Source organism: Plasmodium berghei, assembly GCF_900002375.2.
Source record: "Plasmodium berghei ANKA genome assembly, chromosome: 14".
Classification (NCBI taxonomy): domain Eukaryota; phylum Apicomplexa; class Aconoidasida; order Haemosporida; family Plasmodiidae; genus Plasmodium; species Plasmodium berghei.
Window position 1 is genome coordinate 1,851,657 of NC_036172.2, and position 15,460 is coordinate 1,867,116.

General features: G+C 22.9%; 1 protein-coding gene across 1 annotated transcript; it reads left to right on the forward strand.

Moving 5' to 3' along the window:
• Positions 1-832: 832 nt before the first annotated feature.
• Positions 833-15,440, forward strand: PBANKA_1448200 (asparagine/aspartate rich protein, putative; the record flags this gene model as incomplete). The annotated part of the gene is made up of 3 exons (XM_034567851.1): positions 833-15,040; positions 15,146-15,302; positions 15,403-15,440. The coding sequence occupies 3 exons, from the start codon at positions 833-835 to the stop codon at positions 15,438-15,440; spliced, it is 14,403 nt and encodes a 4,800-aa protein (XP_034424307.1).
• Between the last annotated feature and the right edge of the window lie 20 nt (positions 15,441-15,460).

A 15,460-nucleotide genomic window follows, 5' to 3' on the forward strand; every position in this document is an offset into this window, starting at 1 on the left:
ATAATAAGAAAGAAAATTAATCTAATTTATATGTGTACATTTCTATAATTTTCTTCCCCATTGAATAGTAGGGAAATATGCATGTATTAATATATCATATATTTTTATTATATACATATATATTTTTAATATTAATAATAAATTGCAATATTTTTATTTTCATAGTATAAATATATTATTTTTTTATTTTTCAATCAAAATAAAACACAAGGTATATTATATATAGGAATATATTTGTTTCTTTTTTTTTTCTATATCTTAAATATTTATATAAATATATATGTGTAAATTTATATTATTTTTATTTTTTGACAATATATGGAACGTATATGAATATATGCATAAATAAACGCATATTATTTATGTACATTTATAAATATGTGGAAGTATCAAATTTTTTAAATTCATGTTAAGAATTTTTTATTTATTGTTTTTATTTTTATATAATTTAACTATGGTAAATTTTATTTACATTTGTTTATAAATCTATAAAAATAATATTGCATATATTAATGTATATGTACACTATCAGGAGCATATTTGAATAAAGATTTAATTTTGTTGTTACATTATTTTCCATATATATTTTTATTTATGCATGTTAAGATTACTATATTGTCATTTCCTTTGTGCTTTTAGTAAACACTTATCGAGCACATTTCCTTATCCGTATATTCTTCAATATATATTTTGTGTGCTTTTGTAGGTACTTGAAATAAATGAAGCAACCCACACTTCATTTATATGTCTCTTTTCCATAAAATAACCTAATATTATTTCAAAATATATGTCCATTAATATGTTATGTTTACTTTAGAAAAAAAAAAAAAAAATGAATGAATTAATGGAAAAAAAAAAAAATGAAGAAATTCTTCCGATAAGTGCTTATTTTTTAAAAGAATATGGGGATGGAAAAATAAATAAAAAGGATGTTATAAGAAGTTTGAAAAAACGTATATATAATAATAATGAAAATTGTGAAGAAATATATAAAAAATTAAAAGAAATTCATGGAAATAGTGGTGTATGTACTCGACAATGGAAAGAAGGTAGTTTTGCATTTAAATGTTATAATTGTGAAGGGGATCCAACATGTGCTATATGTGCAAAATGTTTTTTTTCATCAAATCATAAAAGTCATATATATAAATTAACACATACTAGTGGTGGTTGTTGTGATTGCGGTGATACGTCATGGAATATGAATGGAGCTTGTTATAATCATAGAGGAATAAATGAAGACAATTTAATTGACAAAAAAAATATTTTAAAAGAAAATGTTAAAAAACAAATAAAACAAGATATAGAAAATTTAGTAGGTATTTTATTTAAAGATATAATATTAAAAGATGGTTTTTTTTTATCACTAGTAAATGCAGATTATGTAGAATATTCTTTTGAATTTTTTAAAGATCAAGGAATAACAAGTTTTTTATTTCGTCAATTAATATGTGAAGTATTTACTGGAGCGAAAATCGACTTTTTAATAAATTTTCACTATTGTTTTCATACAGGAATTCAAAAAGCATTATATTCTTTATACTTATCTTTATTTGTAGATCCACAATTTAAACAAAGATTTGCATTTAAGTTATCTAAACATTATAATATTATTGTAAGGGTTGTTGATGATAAAATATATAATGATTATAGTTTGAATGGATTAAGTGTGCAACTTTTGACTGTTCCGGAAATAGGATATACTTTAGTTATTAATAATTTTTTAAATGATTTAATAAAAATAATTGAATCATTTTGTACATATAGTAATGTTTCAAAATGTGTTATGTTTAAAAATTTATTAAGATCAGAAATCGAAATTATAATGAGAATATGTTTAGATTTAAAATATTTATTATACCATCAAGAAGTTATTAAAATTATTCTTTTTAATAAATATATAATTAAAAAAATTTTAAATCTTTTAACTCTATTACATAGAATGAATTCACAACTTCGTTATACAAAAAGACATATTATATATGAAGATTTATCAAGTTCTTATGCAATAACTATTGAAAATTATTTACTTAAAGTTTTTGAGCCTCTATCTAATTTTTGTAAACGTGAACAAAATTCAAATTATAGAAATTTTTTTCTACTTTATCAACTTACGATTGAAGCAATTTCTTCACTTAATTTATTTCCATTTAGTAATGAAAAAACAATTCCAGAAGGATCACAAAATGTGGATGGATCGGTTTATTCAATTTCTACCAACATATCAACTTCTGGACGGGTAAAAGAAAAAAAAGACATTAAAAAAACTATAGAAAAAAGAAAAACAAAAAGATTAAAACAGTTACGATCTTTACATTCTCCATTAATCAGATTTTTTATGATGATATTAAATTTTGATGTTATTAGAAAATGTATTGATGATTTATATTGGTATAAATATGTATATTTGAGAAAAATAAAAAAACAAAAAGAAAAACCAGAAACATCTTCAATATCTAACACAAAAATAAAAATAATAAAACAATATATAAATGATTTTTATTCTATTGAAAAATATCCAGATGAAGTTATAAATAAAAGAAAATTATTACAAGAAAGATATGAAATTGATGGAAATAAAATTAAAATGAAGCTCTTTAATTATAAGCCTTTCTTAAATTCATATAATCCTATAGAGCATTCTAAAGTTGATAACTATTTGAAAGAACATAAATATTTAGAGGAAACATACTTCAAATGGATCATTAATATGGGGGCCCCTAAGGACTCTGTCACTGCTCCTACTACATCTCCCACTGATCCTACTACATCTGCCACTGCTCATACTACATCTACCACTGCTCCTACTACATCTGCCACTGCTCATACTACATCTACCACTGCTCCTACTACATCTGCCACTGCTCATACTACATCTACCACTGCTCCTACTACATCTGCCACTGCTCATACTACATCTACCACTGCTCCTACTACATCTGCCACTGCTCATACTACATCTACCACTGCTCCTACTACATCTGCCACTGCTCATACTACATCTACCACTGCTCCTACTACATCTGCCACTGCTCATACTACATCTACCACTGCTCCTACTACATCTGCCACTGCTCATACTACATCTACCACTGCTCATACTACATCTATCACTACTTCTATTTCTGGCACTAGGAGTGGGTCGGGAAAGGTACACTATAGGCGAAGTATACAAGAAAAAAAAATAAAGGGAAAGTGCAAAAATTTATTTATCGAAAAAAAAATTAATAATAAAGAAATTGAGTTCAATGAGTTTCTAGAGATAAAATATAAAAAGGAAAATAAAAATATATATTTACACCCATTATATATACAATTATATATGAAAGATTTACTCGATTTTTTAAATTTATTTAATTTGAAACTATTAAAAAATATATTATTTATAAATATAAATGTATTATCATTTATATATGAAATCAAATATGGATACTGGGTTAGGAATGGGCCACAAATGGTTTTTCAATCAAATGAGTATGAATCATCTATATTTTTAAAAAATGATTTAATAGGAATACAATTTGCTTTTATTATGATGAATATTTTGCCTTTATATGAAAATCAAAGAATAAAAGTTAACGAAAATTTAATGAAAATATTTAGGAAAATATATAACGAGCATATAGTCAATTTAGTTGGAAATTCACAAATACTAAAAAAATCAATAAACCCTTGCAAAAATACAATACCTAATGAAGGCAATAATAATAAACCGAAAACTATTTCAACAAACTTTTTATCATTAATTGGTGATATTAGTAACAAAATGAATGAAAAGGATGTAAAAAATTTTAGACAAAATAAAAATTCAGATATCTTAAAACCTGAAATAAATGAAAATTTGTTTGATAAAATAAAATATATACAAGACCCTAATGAAATAACTGAAAATAATAAACAAACTATTATATATGATAAAAATAAAGATGTAAATGAAAATGATGATTTTTTTAGCATTTTTTGTGGAAATGGAGTAACAGATACATCTCTAAATTGGGTTAAGTTCAGAAATAAATTTTTTTCTAATAATAATGAAAATTGTACAAAAACTAAAAATAAAATCGATTTTACACAAATATATCAGTTACTTATTAATTATTGCCGAGAAAAGGGAAATGCTAACAATTCAGAGGAAGGGAATACATCTGATCTACAATCAATGAACCCAAATAATGACAATAAATTTGAAACTGATAATGAAAATTTAAAAAATGAAGAAAAAATAATAAATAACGAAGAAATTCAAATTAATAAAATAAACTATAAAAAATTAGAATGGATTGAATATTTAAAATTATTCATGGAAACTGATATACGAAACCCATTTGTTTTTATATATCAATTAATATTTAAAAATTTTCGTATAAATTTAAATAAAACAAATTTAAATGATATATATATGGAAATCCAAATACATCATTTAAAAATAATATATAAAATATTTAGTGATATATATTTAAATAAATTGAATATTGATTCTCGTAAAATAACATATATATTTTATTTTCAATTTTTTTATGATATAATTATAAGAATATTTAACGAATTATATTATTTTGATTCTAGTAATATTCCAAGAAAAACATCTTATATAAAATATAAAAAAAGAGGAAAATATCATGTAAAAAAAATATTATTACAATTATTAGCTTCAAAAGATTTTCAACATTTTCAATTAGAACATATTTTTCCTAAACAATTTAGACATCATCCATCTTTTTATGAACTTATAAACAAATATGGTTATACTACACATATGGATCGAAGTAATGTAAATTTGATTAAACTAAATAAAAATGCATGGTATCTTTATGATGCTTTTTGGCCTGTTTCAGAATATAAAGATTTTCAATCTGCTAACGAAAAATCAATAAAGGAAGATAATGCTACATATATTGGTCCATCAAGAAGCCAAGATAAAGAATATCTTAATTTTTCTTTTAAAAAATTACAAAATTTATTATATTTTGCTTTCAAAAATAGTTGTTTAGCCCCGATGCTTCTAACTATTTGTGTAACTAACGAAGCTTTCCAAACACGACTTGATCAATTAAAAAATTCACCCCCTATTAAAGAAAATTCTAATAATCAATCAAATACATCAAACAATATGAACTCAGTTTTTGATAATAATACTCAAAGAGTTACACAAAATGATTCTATTATTTCGGCAGAAAATTCTATAGATGTAAATTCTGATCCGACTTCCCGAAATCAACAAAATCAAGATACTGGCCTCAATCGAACTCCTACTGATTTGTCACTACTTAGTGACATAGATGTTTTTAATTTGTTAACTCAAAGCATAAATAACAGTTTAGGTACTGACCAAGCTGGTCAAAATAGCCAAAACAGCCAAAATAGCCAAAACAGCCAAAACAGCCAAAATAACCAAAACAGCCAAAACAGCCAAAATAACCAAAACAGCCAAAACAGCCAAAATAACCAAAACAGCCAAAATAACCAAAATAGCCAAAACAGCCAAAATAACCAAAACAGCCAAAACAGCCAAAATAACCAAAACAGCCAAAACAGCCAAAATAACCAAAACAGCCAAAATAACCAAAATAGCCAAAACAGCCAAAATAACCAAAACAGCCAAAACAGCCAAAATAACCAAAACAGCCAAAACAGCCAAAATAACCAAAACAGCCAAAATAACCAAAATAGCCAAAACAGCCAAAATAACCTAAACCATGCTGAGAATAGCACTAACACATTGGTAACAACCACAAATGTAGAAACAAATCAAGAAAATGGAAATTCTAGAGGTATCGAAGGAAGTAGAGATGGTAACAGTGGGGACAGCAGTGAAAGTAGTTATCAAAATAGAAATGGGCAAGATATACATCAAACAATTAATAATAGTAATACATATATCATTGTAGATCAAAATAGTGATAATGAAACATTATTTGCTGAAATATTAGTAAATAGAAGCCCTAACAATTCTATAAATATGGAAATTGTTAATATTACGGATACACATTCAGGAAATCAAAATACAAGAAGAGGTTCTAGACATTTAACTGCTGGGGGGTTATCAGAATTAATTAGAAACTTAATAAATGAAAATAATATTATTAGTAATGTAATAGATGAAACAATATTGGGAAATAATGGATCTAATATGGATATGCTTGGGCGTGAAAATAATGGTGAAATAGAAATAAATCATAATATTCCTATTCTTTCAAATCGGAATAATAATATAAATAGGGGTGGAATAAGAAGAAATCCAGATGAGAATTTAATATTTGATGGTTATACATCTAGTGAAGAATTGAATGGTATCGATTCAGAAGGTTCTAATATTCTAAGAGTCAATTTAACTGATATAGATGATAATTTAGAAAATTTAAATATAATTTTAAATTCCAACGAAATAATTTCCAATGCTAATAATGCTAATTTAAGTAATACTATTGATATATTAATTAAAGTTATAAAAGTATTAAGTATTTTAATCGATTCTAGTCATCCATTTAAAGAGATAAATGGGTTCTATTATTCCAATTGCAAAGTAGAAAGTGATGATTCGGATTCTACATCTGATTCTATTGCGGAAAGTTCCGATGAAGATTATTATCAAACACCTTTACCAGAAATCGAAGAAAATATACTAAACAAAACTTCAAATTCTAATAAATATATTTTTAATAATGAAAAAAATGTTAATATAAACAAAGAACTCAAATACAAAAATGTAGATAACGATTGTGAGGATAATATTGAAGATGCTGCTGGAAAATGGGGAGGAAACAAAAAAGAAGAAGTTGGCACAAATGATAATGAAAATGAAAATTTTATATTTGACTACATATCTATAGTTGAAAAAAGAAAAAAGGGAAAGAACAAAAAAAAATTAGAAAATAATACACAAAACACATTAAAAAAAAAACAAAAACAACCATATTCAATGGGAGAAAAAACAGTTCAGTTTTTTATCAATAGTATTAATAACATAAATGGAAATGAAGATAAATGTTTTTTAAAAGTACGAAATACAATCGTTTCGCGATTAAAAGAAATATCTTCAGAAAGTTATAATTATAAAAATGTAAATAATAATAATGAATTTATTGAGTTAGCTAAAAAAAAACAACAGGATCTATTAGATAATATGAAAAAACAACAACTAAAATTTAGTCAGTTTTTAGATGATGAGTTTTTCTCGGATGAAGATAATGAATTAGAAACAACAAAAGAAATAACTAATGACAAAAATGAAGATGCAGAAAATGATATATATAAAGAAAATAATACTTTATGTGAATATGAAAAAGCAAAAGAAAAAAACTGTATATGTGTATTATGTAAAGAAGGAATGTCAAAGAATAATTTATTAGCATATATGTGTTTTGCTTCTCATACAAATATTTTAAAAAAAATAATAAAAAAAAATAAAATGTCATTTCCTTGTAAACATCCATCGATATACACTTGTGGTCATTTCATACATACAAATTGTTTGCATAACACAAAGATATTGAAATATAGAAAATTGTTTAGTGTTAAAAATGAACCTACCTTATATGAATTTACATGTCCATTATGTAGATGTATAGCCAACTGTTTTATTGTATATATACCAAAAAGATATACATCTAAAAATGATACATACAGAATCTATGATTGTAATGAAATCGATTTCTTTATTGATAATTCTAATAAAAATTTCTCAGATCTTTTGAAATCAGCATCATTTGCTTTAAAATTATGGAATCAAACAAAAAATGAAAAAAGACAAATAGAAGGAACTATCACACCAGATATACAAATGGTGGATAATACGGGTTATAATCATGATAATGATCTAAATAAAAATTCGATTAATTTGAGAGAAGAAAATAACTATCTAGAAGTAGAAACATATTTAGATATCAATGAAAAAGAAAAAAATAAATCGTTATGTCATCATAATATGCATAAAACATATGATGAATATGATAATAGTTATAGTGATAACTCTGAATCATTTTGTTTTGAAAATGAATCAACTTTTTTAAGTTCATCGTCGAATAAATCTATTGATAGTGATATAGCAGATGAATTTTATTTTAAATATAAAAGTCGCCATAAAATGGAAGAAGAAAAAAAAAAGAAAAAAAAACTTGAAAATTTTACAAAAAATAATGAATATGGAGAAGAAATAGAAACGAATAATAACAACACATCTAATAATAAAAGTGTTGGAAATGATGTTAATCAAACTAGTTGGAATAATTATGTTACTAATTCAGTCTTTAATGAAGAAAATAATAATGATATTTTTAATTTAAATTTTAAAAACTTAATTAATAAAAATTTGATTTTTGATCATTTATTATCCTATGAAAATTATGATAAAAATAAAAATAAAATATTAAGGGAAATATATTTAAATGAAAATAAAATATATGAACAATTATACAATACTAATGATGGTTGTGAAAGCATTTATTGTCATGAATGTAATGATAATTCTAATTCTGAATTTACAAAAAAAAACATTTATGGAAATAATGAAATTGAAAAGGATGAATATGATATTCAGAATTATAGAAACAATTTTAATCATATTGATAATTGTAGAAGAATTAACATTAACACATATAAAAATAGTGATAATGTAAAAGAATTTAAATATAAAGATGGACCAGGAACAGAATTATATCTTTACAAAAATACTTTTAATTATTCTAATAAAGACTTTACTTTTACATACCATAATTCTAACTTTTTTTATAAATATAAAAATGGATTTTTATCATACTACGTTAGCGTTCCGTTAAAATTTATGAAAAATGTTGAATTTGTGATGATACAAAATAAATCATTAAATAACGCTAATAATAAAAAGTGCAAACGATTTTTTTTCACAACATCTGTGAAGGAAATAGAAACAGAAAATAATGAATCTATAGAAGATCCAAAAGACCAAAACGATATAGAAAAAGTAGATGCAATACATCTAGAAAAAAACGATGATGAACATGAAACAAGCAATAATGAAAATGATGAAAAAAATAATAATGATGTAAATAAATCTGAATCAAACTTACTACAGCTAAGTTATAATATAGATAAAAACCTGATGGAATATATACAACATAATTTTAATATAAATAAAGTAAATTGTGATGAAGTTATTAAAAAATATAGAATAGCTCAAAATAAAAAAAATATATCACGAACTAATAATAATAGTAGTGCTATTTCTAACTCAATTAGTAACGGGAAAAAAAAAGGAATTAATGAAATAAATGAGTTTCAAAAAGAAAAAAGGCTTAAAACATATTATGAATCTGAATTTAGAGAAAATATTTTATCTGAATGTAAAATTTTTTCTTATTCAACTCATACAAAAATGGAAAATAAAGAAACTAATGAATATTCTATCAAAACAGAAAACGATATAAATTATAATTTAACAGAAAATAATAAGTATGATATACAAGATGATCATTCAGAAAATGTGGCAATACCTATTGTAAATACTAATGGAGAAATTATGAACAGTTCAGAATATTTTATTTCTGAAAAAAGCAAAAAAGTAGAAGAAGAGTCTAAACGAAATGGTCGAAGAAGAAGCATTCAAGAAATGGAGGAAATGGAAATAATAAAAAGTAATGATAATTTGTGTTTTTGTGAATATGATGAAAATTATGAAAATAAAGATTATGATACGATGGAATTTAAGTACAATTGTGATAAAAATTATTTAAAAACACATGCTATATCAATGAAAAATTGTTTTGCTGTAGATATATATGATGGTATAATTACTACTAATAAAAATTTTTATAAAACATATAAAAATACAATATATAAACAAAATTTTGATTCAATATTTGATATGAAAGCATTAAGACAATCTATTATATTATTAGGAGGAATAACTGAAATATCGTGGAGAATTTTTCATCAAAATAATACAACATTTTCAACTATATTACATCATTCAGAAAATTATAAAAAAATAATCGACTTTGAATATTCTACAAAAATTCAAGATAATGATGAAGATACTGATATAAAAGGAATAAGCGTAAATGATGTATTAAAAATTTATAAAAAACTTGATATATATCCTGAATTTTTATTTAATAATACTAATGTTGGATTTGTTAATAAAAGTGAATTAAGAAATGTAAATAAAGAAGATTTATTATTATTTAATAAAAAAGATAGAAAAAAATATAACAAAAAATTGGGAGGAAATATATTTAAAAATGAAACAAATAATGAATTAAGCTTTATGAAAAATTGTTTAAATCAATTAAAAAAGTGTAAAGACAATGAAAATGAGGAAAAATGCGAAGAAGGCAATAACCACAAAAAATTGATGAAAAAAAAAAGGGGAAAAAGCAGAGTAGATAACAAAAAAAATACAATTAAAACTGATGTGTTAAATATAAAATATTGGAGAAATATTAATACAGCTACAGAAATGAATAAAATATATTGGATTTTATACAACGAAATATTAATTAATATATTTTATAAAAATATTAATTATATATCATGTAATAATTTAATTGAAACTTTAGTGAGGAACTTATTTTTATACAAACATGAATTAAATATAGTTAAAGAAAATAAAATTTCTAACTTATTTAATTTACAATTATGGAAAAATATTCATAACATTTCTTTTTATTATGTATACCCATATAGATTTACCTTTAATAAATATAAAAAGTTTTTTAATAAAATTAAAAAAGCACATTTTTTAAACAAATTATCATTTTTACCATTATCTGCTGATGTTCTCAAATTATTTATGACCTTTTTCTTAAACCAGTTATTATACACACCTGCAGCCATTCAGCACTTTATTTCAATTTCTTTAATTATTATCAGTTTTCAAGTTATGAATGAAATTTTTATAAAAGAAATCTCAAAATCATATGTACAGTTCATATTTTCAAAATTTTCACCTGAACAAGTCAAAAAAAAATTTAATAATATTTTTGAAAAAATATATATAAATGTAGAAAATGAATCATATCCAATAAATAATGATGCATATTTACATGATAAAATTAAATTATTGGATCATTACAAACAATCTGAAGATATACATGAAGAAAATGATAAATCCTCAATTCCTAATTATATGGATACAAATGGCCAATGTAAAAGTATTGCACACGAACAATTTAGAAAGTTAATTTTTGACAATTTTATAAAGAATAAGAAAGAAATGGTTTCTTTTCGAAATGTAGAAAATTTTATCAGTAATGATGTGTCAAAATTTAGTAAAAATGAACAAAGTGCAAATTATAATACCTTTAATAATGACGCATCTTTATATTGTTCAAACGATAAAATAGATAGAAATGGAAATTTAAAGAATAAAGAAGTATCCCAAAAAAATGATGTAAATCAAAGTAGTAGTGGAAGTGGATATAGCGATGGTGATAATATGAATAGGAATGGTGCATATAAAAAATATACAAATTTAATTAACAAAATGGATATATTAACATTATTTAATAATTTGATGAACTTAGTCAACAATATCCGTGAATCAGAAATTGAAGAAATAAAAAATATAATTTTAAAAAATAAGCTAATTTGTGCTAATATAAAAAAAAAAGAATGTTATATTCACATGTGTGAAAATGATGTGTATCTAAATAAAAGTGAAACTATATATAATAATGAAGAAAACAATTATGATGGTTTTTGTTTGTATGAAGAAAAAAAAATACTATATGTTTTATACGAAACAGTGAAAAAAATAATAAACTTAAATAAGTTTAAAACAGATACACAGAAAATTATGCTTTTATTATGTGAAATAAATAGCGAATATATGAAATATGTATATTATAATGGATATATACCAATTAATATATTTCTTAGTACGAATTTTATAAGATATGATGAATTTTTTAATAATTATTATCCATATTTATTTAATAAAAAGACAAATTCAAAATGGGGAAGTTTCCATGTTTTATATAAAGAAAAATTGTTAAAAAAAAATAACAAACAAAATGATCAAACAAATTTAAAAAAAAACAAAAATGTTATGAAAAGAGATTTTAATTATGTAATTAATAATCGTAGCGATGGTGCCCAAGAACAAATTCCAAAAGATCAATCATATTTGGAAAAGGAATTAAAAAATGTTGTTAATAAAGATAATTCAAAAGTTTTGTATTATAAAAATGGAGAAGCAACAAATTCAATAACTGAGTTTCCTATATTACATAAAAAAGATGATAATAAAAAAAATGAAAAACTTTTTGAAAATTCTAAAAATTGTTTTTGCACTAATCATAATGAAATACATCAATTTAAATATAAATTATATAATATACATAACGAAGAAATTAATAATTTTTATTTGATGAATGATAAAGATGAAAATTATTTGTCATTATTATATAAGAATAATCTAGAATACAAACATACTAATATTTGTAATATATTAAAATGGAAATATGAGAAAATTCCTTTTATTAATCATTTATTTTATGTTTATAATATATACCCTATTTTATTTAAATTAAATCAAATCAAAAACATTCATAATAAAAAAGACAAAGATATAGATGTATGTTCAAATGAATTTTTATTATCACAAATAGATGATAAAATATATGAACAGTTAGATAATTATAATAACTTTTCTGATGAAAGTTTTGATAGTAATAAAACGATACGGATTCATGAAGAAGCAGATAATGAAAATGAAGAGGAAAATAATAATGTTTCTGAAAAAACGAAACCAAAAGATGAAAATGAAAATATTGACGAAAATTATACGACATCATCTCTTAATGTCTTAAATGAAATCCTTGATGTCAATGAACTCATAAAAGATTTGAAGAAAAAAAAAAAAAAAAAAAAAAAAATATACAAAAATAAATATGCTAATAATTTTTTTGTCAATTTTTTTAACAAGGCTATGGAAAAAGAAAAAAAGAAAAAAGATGGAATCGAATTAGAAAACAAAACAAGTTTGCAAGAAAGCTGCGCAAATGGAATTGTCGAAAGTAGTGAAAACAAAAATTATAATTACAATGGTGATGAAAATGACCATGTTATAATTACATCAAATTTATTTATTGATCCTTACGATTTAAAAAATGTAGATATTTCTGAACATTTAGACAAAATGGATGAATTAAACATAAATGAAAATAGAGAAGAAGAAAAAGAAGGAGGGGGTGATAAAATAAAAAAAGAAGAAATATCAGAAGAAAACAAACTAAATAAAAATAATGAAATTAAAGAAAATTATTATAATTGTAGTTTAGAAAATACAGCATGTTCAACCTCAACAGACAATAGTTATACTGATGAAAATTTTTTGGACTATAATAATAATGGTGATTCAAGTAGTGGTGCAGAAAAAATGAGATATAAAAAAAAAAATGCAATTAGCAAATTACTTTTTAGCCGATTTGATGATTATACAACAAATAGAAATGATAAACTTAGTAAAAATAAATGCAAAAACGATCATAATATTAACTTTTTAAAATTTAAAGATTCAAATAAAATACAAAGATATAATATGCTATTGCGACGAAATGGTCTTAGTAATACATTTTTTTATAATATTAGGAAACTATATAGTTATGTTTATAATTTATTCGATTTTATACCAATATTTGTTATACAAAATATTTTAATGTATTATCAAAAAAGATACAAAAATATAAACCATTATTATTATTATGATAATGAACAAAACGATGAAATTCATAATTTATTTAATTCATATAATGAAGAAAGTGAATATGAATATACACGTTATTCAAGCAATTATTTTAACACGGATAAATGGAAAAGACAGTATGCAAAATATACAAATTCGAAAAAAAATAATGAATATGAGCGTATATATAATAAAAAAGAGAGTGACTATGATGCAAGTTCTTGTTCCTTTGATAAGAAGTGGGATAAGGACAGTGTTTCACATAATGAATCTAAAATGGGAAGCAATTTTTCATATGATAGGAAAAGTAACGGTGCAAATAATGTTAATGAATATGCCGATCCCCTCGGGACAAATTTCAAAAACTCGTCGTTTGCCAACAAACAAGGTCTCTCAATTTTTAGTCCCAATTTTGTATCCGAAGAAAAATATAAATTCACAAAGAAAGAAAATGGTAGCGAAAGTAGGAACTCCTATTTTGTTAATAAAAAGGTGAAAACTAATCATAGTGATTGTGTGTCAGATGCATATATAAGATGCTCTAGTCAATTTTCTAAAAACAGAAAAGGAGAAACATTTCCCAAAATGAAATTTATAAACGAAGAAAATAATTATAATGATGTAAAAGGAATAAGAGGTAATATAAATCAGTTCTATAATAATATCAAAGATGAAAAAGACACATTAGGAATAAAAAAAATATTTTTCATATTTTATAAATATTTAAAAAAAAATAATTTTATTGATTGTAATTTTGGAGAAAAACCTAAAAAAACAAGAAGAAATAGATGCATAAAATTATATTCAAAATTTTTAAAAAAATATTTAAAATCAGCAAATATATACTTACAATTTGTAGCATATATATTATTTTCTATATATGAATATAACACATTAGCAACCAAATATTTAGATTATATACATTTATATAGTGATATGAGCAAATATAATATATTTTTACATATTCTAAATATAAATAATAATATCGATAAAATATATACATATCAAACAATGCAATTAATATTTCATCCATATTTTTATTGGATGTATCAACTTTATAAATATCTAAAAATAGATGCATCACCAATTGCTCTTCATGATTTTTATGAAAATCTTGAACAATTTATTTCATCAAATTCTATATTTCAGCCTAGTCAAAATTATTTTACCTTAATTAAAAAAAATTTTAAAAGAAAATGTGTTAGTTGTAATAAATCTCCAAAAAAAATACTTATATGTTTATATTGTGGATCAACTATATGCTTACATGAAAGTGATGAAGCTACTGGTCCATTATCTCAAACAATTAGCAAATGCATTTATCACACAACAATTTGTGGTGGGGATCAATGTCTGTATTTGTGTTTGAACACATCTTCGGTAAGTCCGTTTCAACTTAGATGCGTAATCCATTTAATTTATATTATGTATGTACGTGCATATATATATATATATATATATATTCGATTGCTTATTCGTTTGCAGATACTATTTACTAGTGAAAACCGATTTGAGTTCATGGATGGGCCTTATGTGGACAAAAATGGAGATATAGACCCTCATCTTAAAAGAGGAAAGAATTTATATTTATCCCAACATAAATTAAACAAACTATTTGATGTTATTGTTAATTCAACAGCTGGTAAGAATTTCAAAACACATAATTTTCATAAATATTCATACTACATATTTATATGTATCTAACTTGCGACATTTTTTCTTTAATTGTTTTTCCTTTTCAGATGTTGAAATATATAAGCATACTTTAAAGGCAGAGTAAACACCGCCATGTCAATGAAG